A 22679-nucleotide genomic window follows, 5' to 3' on the forward strand; every position below is an offset into this window, starting at 1 on the left:
AGAAGGAACGGAGGGAAGGAGGGCAGAAGAAAGGAAGTAGTAAGAAAGAAAGGAAGGAAGAATTAACAACCACCCAACTCATGGTGGTCACTTGGCAATCTAGCTTCTCCCAGTTACAGAAAATAATTTGGCCAAAAGAACTACATAATCTGCATCACAGGATAAAGGTGACTATGAATGAAGGTAAGTTTCCTCTATGGCCACAAAAAGGAACTTTTCTAGAGAACATAGTTTTAATGTGGTTCGTTTTTTGTTTTTGTTTTTGTTTTTGTTTTTAAATAATTTTTAGACCTTGATAGTATCAATTTCCTACATTTAAATGTAGAAAACAAAAATAATATTTCTCTCCAAACATCTAAGAGTTACCACAAGGAGAAATGTGCAAATACTTCCCACCTCCAAATTCATCTCCACACCCTGCTCTAGTTCACCTCTCCTTCTCCTGAAGCCTTTTCTGCTCCCAGCTCTCATGGGCGTTTCTCACCTGCCACAGCCGACAAGAGAATCTTTAAAGTTCCTCCTTCTTTGAGCGCTGAGGATGTATTCCTAGCTCACAACACTTTCTTCTTACAAGTGTCTCCTACTACTCATCTCGTATCTTATTCCCTGGCTTCTCTTCCCAGATATCTTTTTCCTTACAGACTACAAGCCTCTGGAGGGTAGGAACCACATAATTTACTTCAGGAAATCTCCCCTTCTTACCTAGAACTGTTTTGTTCCATTTATAAGATAGTGCTTAAATACATTTGTTGAACAAATGAGTGAATCAAAAACAATCACTGGTCACAGATTGTCAAAGCTGGAATGGCTCTAGAGACCATTCGGGCCAGGCCCCATGCTTTCCTGATAAGGAAACTGAAACCCAAGGAAAAAAGAAGTTACCCAGCCCCAGGTCACAGCTTACTATCAGTGAAGCTGAGCCACAGCCCAAGACAAACTGACCCAAACAGCAACTCTTTCCATGCTTTACACTGTCTCCCATGTTGCACCTCCCCATCTGAAGGTCTCACACTGGGAGGCCACAGTTGAAAGGAAGGAGGAAATCAGTTACCTTCCCCAGTGTGCATGGTTCCGGAGCCAAGAGCAGGGGCTGGATTCTAGTCCATACATCACAGTGTCACCATAATCCACAAAGGATTTATTCAGCCTGGAAGAGGAGGAGGGAAGAGGAAAGGCAGAGCATGTGGATTAGACAGAATCAATAGAGCCACTGAGACCTGGGTCAGTTCCCACCTGTCACCCTGGAGGTACCACTCTGAGTCCTGTACCTTGTGCTTTCAAAGACCAGAAGTATTAAGTCGACAGGATGGTTACTTTTATTATAATTAACAACCATCTGGTAGAATCATTTCACTGGGGTAAACATGACAACGCACATGAAATTAGAATGTAGTGTCTACCCACTGGGCATAAGTCAATTTAACAGATGATAATGAGCCAGAAAAGAACACAAAAATAATCAGGGAAAGGAAAACGCTGCAATCATAAGCCACTACCTCCAGCCAGTGTAAAGAATTGAGAGTGGTCTGCATCAGTGCTCATTTTCAGGGTTGATAACAGAACCCAAAATAACAAATTGTCCCTTGAGAGGTGGCACAGAGGGCTCTCACCTGCGGCAGAAGTGGTGAGCACATTTCACCAGGATCCCCATGCAGTGCACGGCCACGATGCCTATGACCAGAAGGCTGATGGGACCCATCTGGGGACAGGTGTTGCAGGCAAAAGAGAGAGAGAGAAGTGGGTAGAATTAGGAGTGAACCCAATGGATACTCGGTTCGCAAATGATTAAAAAGCTACTAAGGCACTTTTCATTGACAAAACTTCGGGCCCAGCATTAGAGAGAGAAATGTGATCGTGGAGATTAGCTCTGTGAGATGGGCGCTATCTGAACTCTGAACATTTTCGAAAGATTTAGTCATGTGGAGAAGAAGGACATAAGATAAGTCTGTTCCGAGACCGGTGCACGTCAGCAGAATAGAAGGCTCCTGTGACTGTGGAAAGAGCTGGGCTAAGGGATGTGAGGTGAGACGAGTAAGTTATCTTTACAGCAATGCCAGATCAAGAAAGACTGCATTTAGCTAAGGGCAACCCACATCTCCGAGCCTCTCTTCAACTCCAAAAGAAACCAGAATGGCTTTAGGCAGGCAGTCAACTGGAGGTAAATCACAAAAAGAAGACATAAGATTCTTGCAGTTGGCCATTTAGGAACAAGGCATGGGGGACCGTGTAGAAAATGGGCAGACATCTGTAACTAACTCATCAGTTCATATTATTGACAGAAACTGCTCGAGCCATCTCAGTACATCCTCTCCACCATGAAGTAAGCTCCATGAGGGCAGGAATCTTTAATTCACTGATGTATTCTAAGAGCTTAGAACAGTGCCTAACACACAGAACACTCTCAATAAATATCTTTAGGTGAATGAATGTCTGAATTCTGCTTTCTGTCAACTGAATTTTTAAAAAATGCTTCTCTATTTAAAATGTTTTAAAGCAAGTACATTTTAACAACAACAAAAACCTATCTCCTAAAATTTGTCACCACTCCCCTCTACTGATGCAGACCCTTACCACGATGCCTGCATTTTTCACTGCCAGAGGGAGCCCCAGGAGTCCTGTGCCAATGTTGCCTTTTAACAGGTGGATCAAGGTCTGGAACCATCTGAAGTGGAAGACAGCCAAAGAAATGATAACCATGAGAGTTAACTTTTATTAGGATCTCAGTGCTTTATATGCATTATCTTACTTTATTTCCACAACAATCCTGTAAGATTTTATTTTACAGATGATCAAGCAGTTTGCTCAAGGTCACACAGCTAGTAAAGGGCTGGGGCAGGATTCAAATCTGGGCAGTCTGACTCCAGAGCTCCCCCTCTTATCCACTGTGCTGTAAGTCCCCACTCTCTGTGACATTTCTGAGAATCCCTTCTCTCAGAGATTAGACCAGAGGGGTGCTCCAACTGACTGCCTGCTCCAACTCTCTCCAGATACTCTATCTTTTCCAAGTATATTTGGGTCTGGTTCTAACCACTGAACTGACCATTGTAAAGGCTCAGACCTGGCTGGGTACAGTGGCTTACACCTATAATCCCGCCACTTTGGGAGGCCGAAGCAGAGGATCACCTGAGGTCAGGAGTTCGAGACCAGCCTGGTCAACAAGGCAAAACCCTGTCTCTACTAAAAATACAAAAATTAGCTGAGCATGGAGGCATGCACCTATAATCCCAGCTTCTCAGGAGGTTAAGGTAGGAGAATCGCTTGAACCCGGGAGGCAGAGGTTTCAGTGAGTCAAGATTGCACCACTGTATTCCAGCCTAGGCAATAGAGGGAGACTCCATCTCAAAAATAAACAAGACTCAGACCCCAAAACTGCAACAGAGGATGACAAACCAAACTATGATGGACAAACACTGGTGAGAGAACAGAAGAAATTAAAAAAAAAAACTAGAAGCCCCAAACCCTGTAACAGAAAGATACAAAGTGAATACCGTAAAAGTCACACCATACCATAAGAGGCCAGGAAGTCCCTTATACACTTTGCATTAAAAAAAAAAAAAAAAAAAAGTCAGGCCATGTGCGGTGGCTCATGCCTGTAATCCCAGCACTGTGGGAGGCTGATGCGGGCAGATCACGAGGTCAAGAGATTGAGACCATCCTGGCCAACATGGTGAAACCCTGTCTCTACTAAAAATACAAAAATTAGCTGGGTGTGGTGGTGGGCACCTGTAGTCCCAGCTACTCAGGAAGCTGAGGTAAGAGAATTGCTTCAATCCGAGAGACGGAGGTTGCAGTGAGCTGAGATCGCACCATCGCACTCCAGCCTGGGCAACAAAGCGAGACTCCATCTCAAAAAAAAAAAAAAAAAAGTCAAATGCCATAGAGTCCTAGGATCAGAGAAGCCCTTTCAGATAGTCACCTAGTTTACTCTTCTGCTGTGAGGGCAGATTTGTACAAACTGTCCCCTTCAAGCTGCAATGGTAAAGCTTCTCATACTTCCTCATTCATTTTTTTCACTCAACAAATGCCATCTATCACATATAAAGCATTGTGTTAACTGCAGTGGTGAAAATAAGTATGAATCTGGTATGCATCTCAGCCTCCAGAAATAATGTCTCGGGGAAAATAAGGGAACACGTTAATCACCACCAAAAATAGATTGTTGTCTTTAAGAAAAACCCAGCAGCTGGGCGCAGTGGCTCACGGCTGTAATCCCAGCACTTTGGGAGGCCAAGGTGGGTGGATCACCAGGTCAGGCATTCAAGACCAGCCTGGCCAACATGGTGAAACCCCGTCTCTACTAAAAATACCAAAAATTAGCTGGGTGTAGTGGCAGGCACCTATAATCACAGCCACTTGGGAGGCTGAGGCAGGAGAATTGCTTGAACCCAGGAGGCGGAGGTTGCAGTGAGCCAAGATCACACCACTGCACTCCAGCCCGGGTGACAGAGTAAGACTCCGTCTCAAAAAAAGGAAAACAAAGAAAAACTCAAGAACAGACAGCAGGGAGAAGGGAGGCAGGTGAGGCTTTGTACAGAAGAGACCCGAGCTGAGCCCAGCAGCACAGGCAGGAACTGTAAATGTGCTTCTGGGGAAAAAGACACCACTGGCAAAGAGAAGGGCTTCAGAACAGCACCCTCGAGAGAGACCTGGGATGGGAATCAGAAGGAGTAGTTGGGTTTAGCTGCCATTCGAGTTAGGGTGAGAGTGAGGACAGAGGCAGGAAGTTTCTCTTTTTTCTGCAGGGACTAGGAACTCATCCAAGGGGTTCCTTGTCTTCCTACTATGCTGAAGACAAGAGTGGTGGTCATGTCTTCAGTTTCTATCCATTGTTACCTCCAGAAGGATAGGAAACAGGTCAAATACAGTATTTCTGCCCCACATCACTTAGGATTTGGCCCCTGGCACTGTCTGTGGTTCTACAGAACATGTAACCTAAACCCCTCAAAACTGATGTTTACATGCATTTCTTCAGATCTGCAATCCACTAGAAACTCAAAGCAAGTAACACTTGTTACTCATATAGGCCATGAATAAGACCCATCTACACCCCCTGGAAAAGAACTTCACTTTAACCTTTCTCCTTTTACCTTGAGGGAAAAAATCTCCTGATCTTCCTACTGTCCCCATCTTTTTCAAGAGAGACCAAGGAAACTACTTTGCTTCCACATGAGAAGAGGTTAAGACGTCCTGAGGAAACAGCTTAAGCATTATATGTGTCTACAGTAAATGCATTATCAGTATCCTGTGGCTGTAAGACAGTGGGTTCAGTAAATTTCTATCTTGACAAATGTTTAATCCACTTAAGGGCAAAGGTAAGAACTGTATCAAACCCACCTACCTACCAGAGACCTCCCCAAAATGCCTCTGAGCTGGCTAGCATGAGACACTAGGTCCCTCGCCCTAGCTCTGCCATCACCTTCATATGACAATTCCTCTCCTCCCTTCCTGGGCCTGCTGTCTCATCTGTATGGTGAGGGAACCAGACTAGGACAAAATGATCTCCACGATCCCTTCAGCTCTGAAATACCAGGACTCCAAGCAACTGACCAAAATTACTATTTTTAATAGATGGCCCCAAGCTGGGATTACCCAGTACTGTGTAAAAAGCACAAAATCAATTTCAAGAACAGTGAAATCTTAACTACAAGGGAGGACTATCTTTCTGAAAAGGGAAGGCAGAAGCCTAGCAAATCTCTGTACTTCCATTCATGCTCCATCACTCATTCTTAGACTTTTTGGTCTCAGGACCCCTTTATTCTCTGATAAATCATTGAAGATGCCAAATAGCTTTAGCTGATGTGGATTACATCTGCTGATCTATACCATAATAAAAATTAAAACTGAGAAAAATTTTAAAATATTTAATTTAAAAATAACTAAGTTCATTGCATGTTAATACGAATAGTTTTTTAATGAAAAAGAACCCTGTTTTCCAAAAAAGAAAATGTGATAAGAATGGCACTGTCTTTTTTTTTCCCCCCAAATCTCTTTAGTATCTCACTTAACAGAAGACAGCTGGACTACCTACTTCTACGTTGAATCTACTGTTATATGTTGTTGTTGAAATTCACGAAAAAAGTTTATTTTCTCATAGACATGCAGTTGGAAAAGGAGGAGTATTTTAATGGCCTCCAGACAATTATGGCAATTTTTCTTTGACATTTCTCCAAAATGCAACACATGTTAATGTTTTAGAGGTTACCTGCAATGTGGTCTGGGCACAGTGGCTCACATTTGTAATCCCAGGACTTTGGGGGACCAAGAAGGGTGGATCACCTGAGGTCAGGAGTTCGAGACTGGCCTGGCCAACATAGTGAAACGTCGTCTCTATTAAAACTACAAAAATTAGCTGGGCGTGGTGGCCCCGTCTATAATCCCAGCTACTTGGGAGGCTGAGGCAGGAGAATCGCTTGAACCTGGGAGGCAGGGGTTGCAGTGAGCCAAGATTGTGCCACTGCACTCCAACCTGGGCAACAGAGCAAGATTCTGTCTCAAAAAAAAGAAAGAAAGAAAAATCCATTGGTGATCTTGCTCTTTCAATGGATCTTTTACCCACACAGAATTCCTAACATCATACTTTGGTTGAGTTTATACAGATCTTCCAACTCTAACATCTTCATTATAGATTAATAATACCAAAAAGTCACATTTGTTAATATCACCACTTATCTCATCAGAAAAGTCTTCAAGTAGAGGGGCTATCAGGCTCATGGCACTGGATACAAGTTTTTTTTTCCTAATTTTGCTTGAAAGTTTGAATTTTATTCTGAGCGAGAGATATGTATTGTCTATTATTTTCCTTGAGGTAATGAGCTGATTTCTTTCATTTTCAAGAAAATGTCTTACAAGTACTCAGGTCTGAATGACCTACAGTTTGTTAGTTGTTCTTTCTAGTTCTATGAAAAAAAAAAAAAAAGCAAGTTTGGTTGACAACTCAAACAATCACTTAAAGTCTTTGCCTTGAGACAAGTAACATATTTTGGTACTCACAGAAGTACTTCATGCATACTTCCCATTTTGCCACACAGAATATTAAAGACCTATACCGAAGGTTCTCAAGTTTTTAAACGTTAGTAATCCTACTGTTTCATCAAAGACATTCTTAAGTGCAAAGGGTTTTTTTTTTTTGCGCATGTGTGGCAGCAAAAAATACAATGACAACTAGTGTAATTTGGTGCCACTGCTTTGGTTCATTCTACAGTGCAATTTTATCCACCATTGCTTCTACATTATAAGTGCAAATATCCACAAGTAAAAAGGCAGATAACATCTTAGTATTATTATGAAGATAGTTTTAGCCTCATAGACTTCTTGAAATGGTCTTGGGAAGTCCAAAAAGTGTGCAGACCACATTGTGCAAATGACTACTCCAGCTCACCTTTAGATAGCCAGTTTCAGTCTGCTGGTTTCAGTCTGCATGGGGAAGACGCACGGAGGCTTGATATATATAATGGAACTCAGAGGCGCAACAAGAAGAAAAATTTTCCCAACAGCATAAAATGAGGCTGTCTTCAAAGCAGTCAATAGCTTGACAACATCAAGTGTTAGTAAATAACCTCACTGAACACACTAAGAAATAACTCACAGGTCGGGCATGGCACTCACGCCTATAATCCCAGCACTTTGGGAGGCTGAGGCAGGTGGATCACTTGAGTCCAGGCGTTCAAGACCAAATGGGCAACATAGCAAAACCCTATCTCTACAAAAAAAAAAAAAAAAAAAAATACAACAGGTAGCCAGGTGCATGCCTGTAGTCCCAGCTACTTAGGAAGCTAAGGTGGGAGGATCACTTGAGCTCAGGAGATGGAGGTTGCAGTGAGCCATGACTGTGCCACTGCACTCCAGCCTGGACAACACAGCAAGACCCTGTCTCAAAAAAAAAAAAAGGAAATAACTCATGAAACTCATGGAAGTGTTTGGGGTTCCTATTTGCACCCCCTAACTAGGGAATTTTACTGAGCCCTTGACTTCTAGAAGAGCCAGGTGTGTGCATGCATATGTGCCGTAGGTGTAGAAGTACTTCCATGTATTTTGTTCCTTGGCAAACTAGATAAAAGGGTGGGGCAAAACAGAAATATAAAAGGAACCCAGCTCAAAAACTTGTCCCTAATACTTCCTACATATTAAAAGATTAATTTAGGTAAAGAAGGTCCTCCAAATCAACCTCTACCTTAATCATACCTAGCATGTTTTCTACATAAATGCTTGCGTGGATCCTATGCCCCAGGCTGGAAGTACTCAACCAGTCCTCTAAGCCCTAGCAAATTACTTTATCTTGTACCACCTGTAATGGGACTGTAATACCTGCCATCAACTACAGATGGGCTTTCCTGGTCACCTACATTGTATCACAACATCAGGGCAGGAAGGGAACCTTGGAACAAAGTGTATCCTGGAAAATGTCACAATACAAGCTTCAGGAAGTCATCTTCTGATTTGTTCGATTTCCAAGAAACAAGGACATATTTTGAATTGGTCGTTAATTATAACATGATATAGAGATAAAAGACATATTCAGAATAGCTAACAGGCATGCATCAGCTTTCACATGTCCACAACCTATGAGCTACTATCCTACAGTTGCGAGCTGGTAGGTTTTGAGCTTCAGAGAGGTCTCTCTAAAAATAAAAATCCAGATCCCATCTGGTAAGTATTGCTTAGACAAGTTGATATCTGAGATCAAAAAGGAGCAAAAATTGCAAAGGAAACTACAGAGAGGGAAGCTTAAAAGTATCTTATGATAACGAGCATGACCTCTGAAGGGAAGCCATCACATGCCATTGGCTGTGTGTGGAGCTGCTTCTGCATGGGGGCTGCCAATGCTGATAAGGTTGGAGGAAAGAGGGGCAGGGTGATCCACACTGCTGCCAGCTGTGCTCTAGGCAATCTACCACCAGCTAACTCCCACTGCAGGCTAATCGGGAATCTACAAAAACATACCCCTGAGAAATAAGCCACAGAAACCGAATCTTAGAGGACTGGTTGAGTACTTCCAGCCTGGGGCATAGAAATCAGCTGGTAGTGGTGATGGGCTGGGAATACAGACAGACCACATCTTCTAGTTCCATCCCAGTTCACAAGAGAAAATGCCCTGTACCAGGAGACAGTGCACGCAGGGGGAGCTTCTCCAGTGATGAGCTCCAGGAGAAGCTTCCATGGTCTGCTTGGGCAGTCATCAGGAATGGCCCAAGTCTAGGACATGAAAGATCTCTCAGTAAGTCACACTCAATCCACAAGGACACACAGAAAGGCTGATAGCTAAGCTTGAGGAATAAACGGAAGGGCTGGAAAAGCTGAGATGCTGGGACACAGAAATGTCAGAGGTCTGCTGAGATCAGGAGTAGCTGGGAAACTCAATGGAATAGCAAAACTTCCTCTGAATTTTCTAATTCAAGTGGTGAGCCCCACATAGCCAGCATAGCTTCACAGTGGAGTCCTCAATTTTTCCTTACATTTGGGGAAAGTGAGACCTGAAGAGGGCCAAACTCAGCCCAGATGAGTCTGGGGTTCCAGTTTCTGGAGACAAGATGTAAGCCCTCTTTGGAGAATGCAAAGTCTATCTTTCCTTTCCTATCAACCCTGAATTTTTTAAGCGCAGGAGTTAATTCCCTATTCCCACTTCTTCAGTTAAACAAATAGTGATTTGGTGATGAGGCAGAAGTCAGGGGAAGACTTTGCAAAGGAAGCTTCCGATTATGCTTGGAGATTATTTGGGGTTCTAGCACAGATGACACAGTTCTAAATTAAAAGAATGTCCTCTGTAGATGCTTTTCTTAAGTCCAAGCTCTTACTTGGCACCAGCCTTGTGGGGCCAACACAGCTGAAAGGAACAAAGAATACGAAACTGCCTAGAGAGTGGAAGCCCAGGAAGGCAAATCTCAGCGCAGTCGCTCAGCCCAATCTCTTCATTGCTGACCTTCATTTGTAAAGTGGAGGACTGATGAAACTGGGGAGGAAAAATAAGTCCAAGGGAGACTTAGGAACACGAATCCCACCCGGGAGAGGAGAAGGTAGCAGCTACTCACGTTGTGCTGTTGCTTTGACCAAAGCGCTGGTAGGAGCCCGGGGAGGAGAGGTTGTTGAGGCCTTCCGACGGGCTGTCCTCAGGGCTCACGTCCGTGGAGCTGTAGTCGTGGTAGTCTTCATTCCGAAGTCTCTGCGTGGACATGGCAGCTGGGGAGACAGGGCCAGCATTAAGACCTCCCGCAGCTGGAGCCTTTAGCTCCATGTCTGGGGTGGCCTCTGGGGTAGAAGCTGTCATTGTCAGAGTTGCTCACCATGACAGCTGCGCTATGGATTAAGTATGAAAGTGCCTGGTACCCAGGGAAATGGAAAAGTGCAAAGTACACAGGGGCGGGCTGAGTTTACTTGACTTCTGACTCCCATCCTTCCCATTGGTATACTCGGTGCTACACTCATCCATTTCTCAATTTTCCAGAGTACAGCTAGACAAGGCAGACGTGAGGCACTGCTCGGGAGGAGTGGGCGAAAATGAAAGGGAAGTGCTTCCTGGAAGGATTCCCCATTCCGTAGGTCAGGATTATGGACTCCTTTCTCTGAGCGAATTTCTTGGACCTTGCGCAAAAGTTCGATTTTATATATATATATATATGCACAAGCTCGTGGGGGGATGGAAATCTGGGTATTTCTCATTGTATACTATTTTTCCTCTGCCTTCAATACAGAACACGTTTCACTCAAGAAATCCCCTCTGGGCCAGGTGCGGTGGCTCACGCCTGTAACCCCAGCACTTTGGGAGGCCGAGATGGGTGGATCACCTGAGGTCCAGAGTTCGAGACCAGCCTCACTAACATGGAGAAACCCTGTCTCTACTAAAAATACAAAATTAGCCAGGCGTGGTGGTGCATGCCTGTAATCCCAGCTACTCAGGAGGCTGAGGCAGGAGAATCGCTTGAAACCGGGAGGCGGAGGTTGCGGTGAGCCGAGATCGCACCACTGCATTCCAGCCTGGGCGACAATGAGTGAAACCCCATTTCAAAAAAAAACCAAAAAAACAAAGAAAACAGAAATCCCCTCTGGATCATCCAATTCCGCTCAAACTCCCACCAAATCCCAGAGCCACACGTGCCGTTCTCTTTCTCCCTGCTGTGGCCACAGGCTGATCCAATACTCTTTGGAGGCCACCAATTAACTCTTATACCCTGACCCTGGGACTCCTTTCTTGCTGCCAACCTGAGTACCGAGAAATGGCAGCTGAAAGCAGGTCAGAGGAAGACCAGGAACCTGAAGGGTGCTCACCCTGGCCCTTGTCTCAACACTTCCCATCCACAACCCTTCTTCCTTTTTATTTTTATAGATGTGCTCATTTTTAAAATGGTGAGAGAAAAAAATTCTCCTTTCAATATGTTGGGAGGATGGTGAGAGTGCTGTCCCCTGGGTGGATTTACTCAGAAATACTATTAATACTACACAAAAGAGAAGAGCAAGGGCTTCTTTAAGATACACAATAAGGACACATCTTGGGAGTGACGTAGGCCCCTAGAATCCTACAGACCATTGCTAAATGAGCCTTCACAGGTCACTCTAAGCCCCACTTTAAAGATGAAGAATCAATGCTAAAACATGAAGTAACCTGCCTTATGACAGCTAGGTAGTGCCAAGCAGAAAACGTTATCTCCTGACCCCTGTCGGAATCTGTAAACATCTACTCTATAGAGTGCCAGTTGCTATGAGAGAGCATTAGAGCACAGGGAAGAGTCAACTTCCTGCTCTTCGAGAACCAAGTGACAACAAAATGGTACATTAAGATTAAAAATGACAAAAACCCTCCCGACACTTGGCAGACTGGCACAGCTGCTTGCCCGTGAGACTGTCCTCCGGCATGGGGCTGGATGCCCACCCTAAGCCTAGGCACCCTATCTCAGCTACCCTGAGAGGAGACAGGATCTCCAACTGCTGTCACAGCACCCCACTCTGCCCTGACACCCAGCACCACCTGCCAGAGGATGGTGCTCCGCAGAAGCCTCCCCTTAGGTCCAGTCCCAGGGGACTCCTTTGGAAACACCCCAGCCTGGCACCAGAGAGATCCATGGGAGATCACATTTTCTCTCACCAGCTGCAATGTAGGAAGGACCCCCAAGCTATCTCACAAGGGAAGTATCTGGCAAAATGCCAGCAAAGGACCTGGAAATCCCAGAGAGGATCCTGCCTAGCTTCACTGCCAGAGCCACTTGGCTAAAAATCTATGACAGCTTCACTTACTCATAAGCTAGAGGAATTCAAGGACACCATCCAGCTCTGGGGCATATAAACTCATTAGAGGGTGGGGAGAAAAAAAATCTCTGAAGTATCTTAACACCAGCATTGAAACCTCTTGCTATATAGGCATAAGCTCGTAAGTCAGTTTATAGGCATTATCAGGAGGCCGAGGCGCCAAGCCTGCCTCTGTCAACAGTTTGCTTAGTACCTCTGAACCATTTTCAAATGTGCAAAAAGCACGGGATGTAAACTAAAATACCTCTCAGCTCCCTCTAGCACTAACATTCTAGGTGTCCATGAACATAATTATTTATGCAAACAGCAGCTGAGTGCAGTATCTCACACCTGTAATCCCAGCATTTGGGGAGGCCGAGGTGGGAGGATCACTTGGGCCCAGGAGTTGAAGACCAGCCTGTGCACCATAGTAAGACCCTGCCTCTGGTGAAAAAAAGAAAAAGCTGCTGATTTCTAGTCCCAACATACCAAAAGCATCTGAAGATAGAACCTTCCAAGTGAATCTTATGAGAAAGAAAAGAAACTTTTTATCTGAAGAATCCCTTTAAATTACAGGTCCAGAGAGGCACTGAAATGTGACAGCAGTCACGTCTCTCTCCCGCCTTAAGTTAAATAATTACCTCTTGAAGCCACTTGCTATGTGGGTTCTAGACTGACATCACTAAGTCATATAATGCTAACACTGGACATCATAACTCATACCCTATAGTCCAACAATGTACAGCCCATCACTAATCCATGCTATTTTTGTAAACTGATGAGAATTCCTGTCATATCACTTTGTATCAGTCCTCTCCTTGTTCGCTTTTGCCTTTAAGAACCTGTGGTAACAAAGGTCGAAGGAAGCACTCCCCCAGGCAACTTGAAAGTGTGTCCCGGGCAGCTGTCCTCACTTTGGTTCAAGTAAACTGTTAAAAATTGCATTTTGTGTCTCAGCTTCTTCCTTTAGGTTGACACCTATATATTACTGAAGGTGAAAGGATGGAATACAGGGACTCATAAATTGCCCAATCCTTCCCTAGCAACCGAGAAGCCACTCTGTTGCTTACTTGGTACAGATGTTCAATTTATCTCAAACACTGTAAAGAGCCTTCTTTATGCTGTGTATAAAAACTGAAGTTACCCACTGCAGAATATTGCTAAGAAAACTGCTCAAGAAGAAGCTGAAATCTACAGAAGGTCCAATAAGCCTGCAGGATATGGAAGATGTGGCTTAGCAACTGCATGCATATTGAAAAAAGAAAAAAAATTCTGCTTGGGAGTTCTGGTTGATGATAAGCTCAATAGAAGACAATAATATAATCCGAGATACCAAATAAACCAACACAATTCTAGGTTGCATTAGGACATGAGAGAATCACGGGTGGACATCGGCTCCATCCATCCCACATGCTAGTAAGTGGACATCGGCTCCATCCACTCTATGTGCCAGTAAGTGGACATCTGCTCTGTCCACTCTGCATGCTAGATGTTACACATGGGTAGATATTACACAACTCAGAATTGCCAGATAATGTGTTCTCTTCCAGGCAGCATGCTATAAAGGGGATAACAACAAACTGTGGTATATCCAGGGGTCAGAACTAGGGTCAAGAGGGGTAGGAAACCAACTAAATGAGGAATGGTTGAAAGCACTGAGGAGGTTCTACCTAGCAACTTGAGGGGTACACAACCTGTCTTTAAAAGCTGTCACATGGATTAGACTTGTTATTTGGAGCCTCAAAGGTCAGGCAGAGCTAGGATCAGTACGTGGAGAGTCAAGAGGGCTGATTTTTTGCTAGGCGTAAGGAAGAACTTTCTATCAAAGACAGATCTGTTCCAAATAGAGCAGATCACTCTGGGAGAAAGCCTGTTCCCTTATCCCTGAAAAAAAATCCAAGCAAAAGTCCTTTCTCAGAGTGGTTATGTAAGGATTCAAGCATCAGACGGTGGGCACAGCCACTCCCTGGAGTTCTTTCTATGGCTCTTTCTGGAAACCAAGGTCTCCTCCTGCTGCTCTCTGTCTATCCCCATGAGTGCTGGCATCCATGGCCACGCTGCCCTTGGGCTCCCTTTGATGAAATCTGATAATCAAGTCTACTGCTGCAATCGCCAGTTCCTGCCCTATGGGAAATTTTAATAGTACCTAGTAACTGTCCAAATGAGTTTTGTACTATGTGAGAGTTGAAGGCAAGCTTGTCCTTCAGATTCTCGAGGACAATGAACAGAACACAAAGTCAAAATCTCCAGCAGATATTTAGACTCAGAAGAGTGAGCAACTAAGTAAGAAAAGTCTGCAAGTTTGATGGCTAAAAAATAAAAATAAAAAATGTAAGTGTATAAACCTTAAAACATTTCCTTCTTTTTCCTTTTAGCTGTGTAAATAGATAAGAGTTGCTCTTCAATCTACAAAATATGCCATTTTTAACTTGGCACTAAAAATGAGCAGGTGGAATCACTTTGTGCAATGGATGCAGTATGGAAAATGTATGTGCAAATTGAATTTTTATTTTTAAAAATAAAGTACATGTTATTCTATTTTTAAAAATAAAAATTTGCAGGCATTAAATTTTCCAGAAGTGGGCAATTTTAAGGGGAATTCTACAGTGATTTTTTTTCAAGGCAAGGCCAGAAATTTTTCTAATAAATTCAAATGCTAATATTCCCATTTTAACAGCATGGGATTTAGGACTTAGGAGAACATAACCTGGCTGTCATTCTAATCCCAAAGTTGTTTTCTTATTTTGATACAGAATTGAGAAGATTGCATTAGATGATTTCTAAGTACACTTTCACTTCTAAAGTTTCAGGATTCCAATTTCAATTTTTTAGTGATTGGGTTTGTTCAAAATAAAGGAGGATTAAGACTCAACAGATGGTAACATATTCTAAAGTTGTACCATCCAGTACAGTAACCACTAGCCATAAATAGCTATCTTACACTTGAAATACAGTTGGGTAAAACTGAAATGTGCACACACTAGATTTCAATGAACTGGTACCAAAAAAATTGTGAAATATCCTATGAATTAATAATCTTTACACTGATTATATATTGCAATAATATCTGGGATATATTGGGTTAAAATGAAACATACTTCAATAAAAAAAATACATTTCTGAGTCCAACTTGATTCCACCTGAGCATTTTATTTTATTTTATTTTTATTTATTTATTTGAGACAGAGTTTCACCCTTGCTGCCCAGGGAATTGCAGTGGTGAGATCTCGACTCGCTGCAACCTCCGTCTCCCAGGTTCAAGCAATTCTCCTGCCTTAGCCTCCTGAGTAGCTGGGATTACGGGCGTGCACCACCACACCTGGGTAATTTTTTTGTATTTTTAGTAGAGATGGGGTTTCATCATGTTGGCCAGGCTGGTGTCAACCTCCTGACCTCAGGTGGTCTACCCACCTTGGCCTCCCAAAGTGCTGGGATTACAGGCGTGAGCCACCACGCCCAACCTATGTGTTGTTGTTGTTGTTGTTGTTGTTGTTGTTGTTGTTGTTGTGTTTTGTTTTGTGAGATGGTGTCGCCCTCTGTTGCCCTGGCTGGACTGCAGTGTCAGTGATCTCGGCTTACTGCAACCTCTGCCTCCTGGGTTCAAGCGATTCTCCTGCCTCAGCCTCCCGAGTAGCTGGGATTACAGGTGCCCACCATCACGCACGGATAATTTTTTGTATTTTTAGTAGAGATGGAGTTTCTCCATGTTGGCCAGGCTGGTCTCAAACTCTTGACCTCAAGGGATCCACCCATCTCAGTCTCTCAAAGTGATGGGATTACAGGCACGAGGTGTTTTATTTTTAACTAGCTTCCTAGGTCATCTTGATTATAGGTAGATTTATATAAAGCACTACAAAAAATATACAATCTTATTATGATAGGTACCCTAGGCCTTACCTCCTACCAGAATTCATGCAATGGTGCCACTTGTTTGCAAGCTAAAAGTGTCATCCATTATTCTCAAACAATTACATTGGTTTGGACTTTGGAACTCAGAGCAGCAGCAAATTCCCCAGATGTATTTTCTCCTCTCTGTCGATGGAATTCTAAAAACATGAACAAGGACACAGACTGTACTGCTACGTGTGGTCTACAGGGAGGGAAGTAACATGGTTTGACTTCTACATAATTTGTTTTTAAAACAGCATTGGATAGAATTCCATCCAACTTACCAGAGCAGAACATTCCATAAATTGAGACTTTTTCCTGTAAGAGTCTGATGCTAGAACATGCACAGGGCAGCTGCTGACCTCAGCAGGTTCTGCACAAAGCGGCTGCTGAACAGGCAAACATGCACACTTTTACTCACAACCATGAAGACCACTAAATGTTAGGGCCAGGTATAACTTTAGAAAAGATCAAGCTCCAGCTTCCTTCTTAGGGGTCAGAAAACCAGGGTCCACACATAAAGGCTGACTCATTCAGGGCCCAGGTAGTCAAAGATTTGAGATGAGAATCTAGCAAACCAGCATCCCAGTCCAGTGTTCTTTCTACCACACCTTAAATTATAAACCCTCCTTAAAATCTCCCTGTGAACAAAGCTGGCCTCAGAGCCTGGGGCAGGATTAGGTCTGCAGTGGGTATTCTTCATAATAAAAAGCACCTGAGTTTGTAGTCTGGTAGTGTGACTCTGAGCAAGTTACTTCACCTCCCTTTGCCCCAGTCTCCTCATCTGAAAGATATCATTAATAACAGCTACATCACAATATTGTTATGAAGATAGATAGGAGGAAAAAATAAATAAATGTTAGATATGTTGTCTGGAACACAATAAAATCTCATTAATGATAGCAATTGTGATTATCACTACAGATAAGTTCAAGGACAGGAAATCAGAAAGTTCACTAAACAAAGTCTGCAGTATGGGCTCCATTTAAAACTGGATTGTGGAGCCAGGTTCCTATCTTGCAGATGGCGATCTAAGTGGCATGAACATCTCAGTAACCCACAGACAGTTTTCCTAACTTCACTGAAAAGGAAGGCACAGAGGGGCTCTTCCTACTAGAGATAGTCATTAAGAACTAGCCCTGGGGCCAGGCCTGGTGGCTCACATTTGTAATCCCAGTACTTTGAGAGGCCAAGCGGGGAGGACTGCTTGAGCTCAGGAGTTCAAGACCAGCCTGGACAAAATAGTGAGACCTCATCTCCAAAATAAAATAAAATGAAATAAAGTAAATAATAAAAATAAGTAAAAAACAACTGGTCCTGGGTGTCAAGGCTTCCAAGAGAAATGTTTTGGGGGATTTTTAAACAACCCGAAATGCAGCACCATGTGGTTCCTATTTCAGCCTATTTACAATGCCCCGTGTATCGGCCCCCATGCCCATTAAGTAGAGGCTATCTTTATGTGCTCATCACAGTAAGGCCTGGCCAAAGGAGAGAGATACAGGATTCTTCCAAGGCCTGGGTGGAGGTAAACAGACTGAGAGTTTCCTCTATGGGAAACAAGAGAAGGCCCGGATGGAAATAAACAGATTCCATGTGAGTTTCCTCCACGGGAAAAAGAAAAGCTGGCCTAGGTATGAGTAGTGTTAATCAGTCATGCACTTCAGAACAGGTTATCAGCACCAGGCCAGGAAAAGCAGAAACAGAAGACTATTCACTCATCTGACCTTTGAAGAGGTATCAAGCATTTAAAGAACTGAGACACTCACTAGAGGAGAGAGGGTGGTGATAAAAAGAAAAAACAGGAGTACTTAACATGAGAATAGTTACCTGACACAAGGTTATCAATAGAAACAAAGTAATCACAAAATTAGACGTTTGCTCCATCCACTCTACACGCCAGTAAGTGGACATCTGCTCCGTCCACTCTACATGTTAATAAGTGGACATCTGCTCCAGTCACTCCACATGCTAGTAAGTGGACATCTGCTCTGTCCATCCCACATACTAGTAAGTGGACGTCTGCTCTATCCACTCTACATGCCAGTAAGTGGACATCTGTTCCATCCACTCTACATGCCAGTAAGTGGACATCTGCTCCATTCACTCCACATGCTAGTAAGTGGACATCTGCTCCGTCCATCCCACATGCTAGTAAGTGGACGTCTGCTCTATCCACTCTACATGCCAGTAAGTGGACATCTGCTCCATCCACTCTACATGCCAGTAAGTGGACATCTGCTCCATTCACTCCACATGCTAGTAAGTGGACATCTGCTCCGTCCATCCCACATGCTAGTAAGTGGACATCTTCTCTATCCACTCTACATGCCAGTAAGTGGACATCTGCTCCATTCACTCCACATGCTAGTAAGTGGACATCTGCTCCGTCCATCCCACATGCTAGTAAGTGGACATCTTCTCTATCCACTCTACATGCCAGTAAGTGGACATCTGCTCCATCCACTCTACATGCCAGTAAGTGGACATCTGCTCCATTCACTCCACATGCTAGTAAGTGGACATCTGCTCCGTCCATCCCACATGCTAGTAAGTGGACATCTGCTCCATTCACTCCACATGCTAGTAAGTGGACATCTGCTCCGTCCATCCCACATGCTAGTAAGTGGACATCTGCTCCATTCACTCCACATGCTAGTAAGTGGACATCTGCTCCATTCACTCCACATGCTAGTAAGTGGACGTCTGCTCCATTCACTCCACATGCTAGTAAGTGGACGTCTGCTCCATTCACTCCACATGCTAGTAAGTGGACGTCTGCTCCGTCCATCCCACATGCTAGTAAGTGGACATCTGCTCCATTCACTCCACATGCTAGTAAGTGGACATCTGCTCCGTCCATCCCACATGCTAGTAAGTGGACATCTGCTCCATTCACTCCACATGCTAGTAAGTGGACGTCTGCTCCGTCCATCCCACATGCTAGTAAGTGGACATCTGCTCCATTCACTCCACATGCTAGTAAGTGGACATCTGCTCCGTCCATCCCACATGCTAGTAAGTGGACATCTGCTCCATTCACTCCACATGCTAGTAAGTGGACATCTGCTCCGTCCATCCCACATGCTAGTAAGTGGACATCTGCTCCATTCACTCCACATGCTAGTAAGTGGACGTCTGCTCCGTCCATCCCACATGCTAGTAAGTGGACATCTGCTCCATTCACTCCACATGCTAGTAAGTGGACATCTGCTCCGTCCATCCCACATGCTAGTAAGTGGACATCTGCTCCATTCACTCTACATGCTAGTAAGTGGACATCTGCTCCATCCACTCTACATGCTAGTAAGTGGACATCTGCTCCATTCACTCTACATGCTAGTAAGTGGACATCTGCTCCATCCACTCTACATGCTAGTAAGTGGACATCTGCTCCATCCACTCTACATGCTAGTAAGTGGACATCTGCTCCATCCACTCTACATGCTAGTAAGTGGACATCTGCTCCATCCACTCCATATGCTAGTAAGTGGACATCTGCTCCATCCACTCTACATGCTAGTAAGTGGACATCTGCTCCATCCACTCTACATGCTAGTAAGTGGACATCTGCTCCATTCACTCCACATGCTAGTAAGTGGACATCTGCTCCATTCACTCCACATGCTAGTAAGTGGACATCTGCTCCATCCACTCTACATGCCAGTAAGTGGACATCTGCTCCATCCATCCCACATGCCAGTAAGTGGACATCTGCTCCATCCACTCTACACGCTAGTAAGTGGACATCTGCTCCATCCATCCCACATGCCAGTAAGTGGACATCTGCTCCATCCACTCTACATGCCAGTAAGTGGACATCTGCTCCATCCACTCTACACGCTAGTAAGTGGACATCTGCTCCGTCCATCCCACACGCTAGTAAGTGGACGTCTGCTCCGTCCACTCGACATGCTAGTAAGTCCGGTCCTAGAATGTCGCAGACTCTTGAGTTGAAAGAAAACTTAAAACTTTGTCTAGTCCAACCCGCTACCCAACAATCTAACTTCATCTACAACATCCCCGAAGTAATTGCCCAGAGACGATTACCTCCAGTGACAGGGAGCTCTGCGCTCAGTATTCTAATACAGGAGACCACTAATTCTTTGAAAGTTTTTACATTTACCAAACACCCTTCCCTTATGGCACTTTCATCTATTGGTCCCAGTTGTAGTCTCCAGAATATTACAAAATAAATGGAATCCCTTTTTCTTACACTGCCTTTGGCACAGAGACAGCTCTGAGCACTTCGAACTGCCACAAGAGGAGGCTGAACGAACAGCTACAGGACTTAAAGGGAAAACAAGCACTCCAGAGCAGGCAAATATAAATGATACCATCAGAAAACAAAGGGAGAGGCTTAATGCTGTTATCAGCACTGCCTCTGCTGCACGTAGCCTCCATCCCCAGGCAAACACAAAGTGAAGGACAGAGCCTTTTGTGTCCCTTTCTACTTGACTTCAAGAACATCTTTAAAGAAAACATGTTCTAAATGTACAAGTAAGTTAATTACTGTAAACGAGGCTCTAGACAAGAGTCAGAAGAGGGCCCTGATCATGTTTAAAATAATAAAAGACAGTTAAAAATCATTTTCAGTTGTTAGTATTTAGCTTAGACATAATACAGTGATAGGAAGAAAGAGAAGGAGGATTTTATGGCATCAGAGGAATAAGCAGAGACAACTGCTTCCTAGACAACAGTTAGGTCTTGTTGCAAGGCTGATACTCAGTGTACACAGGGGGTAAAATCTCTCTGAATAAAAAACCAAACAGACCCTGGTCAGTGGCACTGGCTCACACCCCTGTAATCCCAATACTTTGGGAGGCCAAGGTGGGAGGATCACTTGAGCCCAGGAGTTTGAGATCAGCCTGGGCAGCATAGTGAGACCGCATCTCTACTGAAAAACAAACAAAAACCCAAACCTAGAAGGATGCACAGCATCCAGATCACAGCAGAAGGTGCCCTTAAGGATTCAATTCCATCACTGTCTAGACTGAGAAACCTAAACACGAGTCACGTAAGATTGCCAGGTAAGCGGCTGAGCTAGGACAAAACGTCCTGATTCCCCAATCTCTGTTCTGTCCATTGCACCATGATGCTATCTTCAGCAAAATTCCAATAACTGCAAAACATCCATCCAAATAAGCAATCCCAAATCTGACAAGTTACAGAAAAAATAAAGCAAAGGTCTTTACATTCTTCAAGTTAATGTTAGGGCTCTCCACAACCTCGGCTCAGCCACCTATCCTCCCAGGAGCACACTACGATTCATATTTCATATTTTGGTGTGACTTACACAGAATGCAGGACGGTTAGAAACCAAACCTACAGAAGGATGAGTTTGCAGAAAAATAATGAACAAACAGGGAACCACACCCAGAGCCAATCCAACCCCAGCGGTGGAAAATGCAGATAGCTAAAAAGGGAGAGGAAAAGGAGAAAGGGACAGAAAGGAGTGCCTTTTCATATGTCAAGTTTCCCGCAGGAGGCAGCGTGGTGAAAAGCAAACAGCTGCTGAAGCTTAGGAATATTTGCATTCTAATCGCGGGTCTCCGATTAACTCTCTGGATGACCTTAGGCAAGCCCTTACGCCTTCCTGGAGTAAGGGCTCAGTTTCTCCAACTGTCCTAGGAGGGAGCTGCACCAGACGACTTCCCAGGGTCCTTGCAGTTCTGACCCAAAGACCCATTATTAGCCTGTCCCGAGCAGGGCTCCCGCAGCGGGCAAGACATTTACTGGAAACAGCTGGGGCCCTTTGCGAAGCGTGAAAGACGCCCCAGATGGTCGTTTGGGTTGTCTTCACCATCTACCCCAGTTTCCCCCACCTGTCAGTCAAACAGGACGGTGAGATCCCAACCCCACGAGGTCAAGGGAGACAGCGCGAGGGACAAGGGATCTCCACAATTCGCCCAATTCACAGAGGGGTGCCAGCGTCGTACCGCAGCTGCGGCCCGGGGACACCGAGGAGTCGCGCACCCGCAGCCCAGGCGGGTCCAGTGCCTGACCTGCAGCATCTGCTACGCCGGCAGGAAGGCGAGGTGGGTCCTGCCCAAGGCGGCGAGCGCCGCCAGCCGGAGCTCGTCAGTGGAGGAACTCACTGCTCGGGTTCCGGCCCCAGCTCAGGCTCCGGCTCTGGCTTCAGCACAGCCCACCCTTCCCGGCTTCAGTGTCAGCCCCTATCCATCCTCCTTTGCTGCCCGGGCAGCAGCTTCCGGGCCTCGTCACGTGATCCCACCGCCCACGCCAGAGTCCTACGTCACGTGCTCCCTTGCGCGGCCGCGCCTTTTTTTCTCACTGAGCTCCGGAGCTCTGCTCCACAGCACCACCTGGCGACCTATTACTGCCACTGCTGGGAGAACTGTGTTCCGGGGAGCTGGGGACTGCAAGTAGGAACTGAACGCGGCATGGGACAGAGTCCAGTCGAAGAGCACTGTCCCTTGAGTTGTGGGTTTGTGAAATATTGCTAAGTTTTACACTGGCTGTATTTTCTTTTACACGTCTCGATGAGTTTGTATTGCTTTTATAATAAGAAATATGCATTTTTTAAAAAAAAATCTTCCAGTCAATTTTTCAGGAGCATA

At 44.6% G+C, this 22679-nt stretch overlaps 1 protein-coding gene across 5 annotated transcripts in view; it reads right to left on the reverse strand.

Moving 5' to 3' along the window:
* SLC36A1 (solute carrier family 36 member 1) overlaps positions 1 to 22325 on the reverse strand; it is a 54587-nt gene extending 32262 nt beyond the window's left edge. The window contains exons 1-5 of one of the 5 annotated variants that reach the window (XM_030927295.1): positions 22104 to 22325; positions 10026 to 10173; positions 2572 to 2662; positions 1611 to 1699; positions 1052 to 1147 (exon numbers count right to left, since the gene is read on the reverse strand). In XM_030927295.1, the coding sequence (XP_030783155.1) occupies positions 1052 to 1147; positions 1611 to 1699; positions 2572 to 2662; positions 10026 to 10168 (419 nt within the window). In that variant the 5' untranslated portion in view covers positions 10169 to 10173; positions 22104 to 22325. Of the gene's footprint in view, positions 1 to 1051; positions 1148 to 1610; positions 1700 to 2093; positions 2153 to 2571; positions 2663 to 10025; positions 10174 to 21923 lie in introns of those variants that run through there. The other 4 variants (XM_030927297.1, XM_030927296.1, XM_030927299.1 and 1 more) reach the window with 4 other exon arrangements.
* Between the last annotated feature and the right edge of the window lie 354 nt (positions 22326 to 22679).

The sequence above is a fragment of the Rhinopithecus roxellana genome, chromosome 3 (assembly GCF_007565055.1).
Source record: "Rhinopithecus roxellana isolate Shanxi Qingling chromosome 3, ASM756505v1, whole genome shotgun sequence".
NCBI classification, from domain to species: domain Eukaryota; kingdom Metazoa; phylum Chordata; class Mammalia; order Primates; family Cercopithecidae; genus Rhinopithecus; species Rhinopithecus roxellana.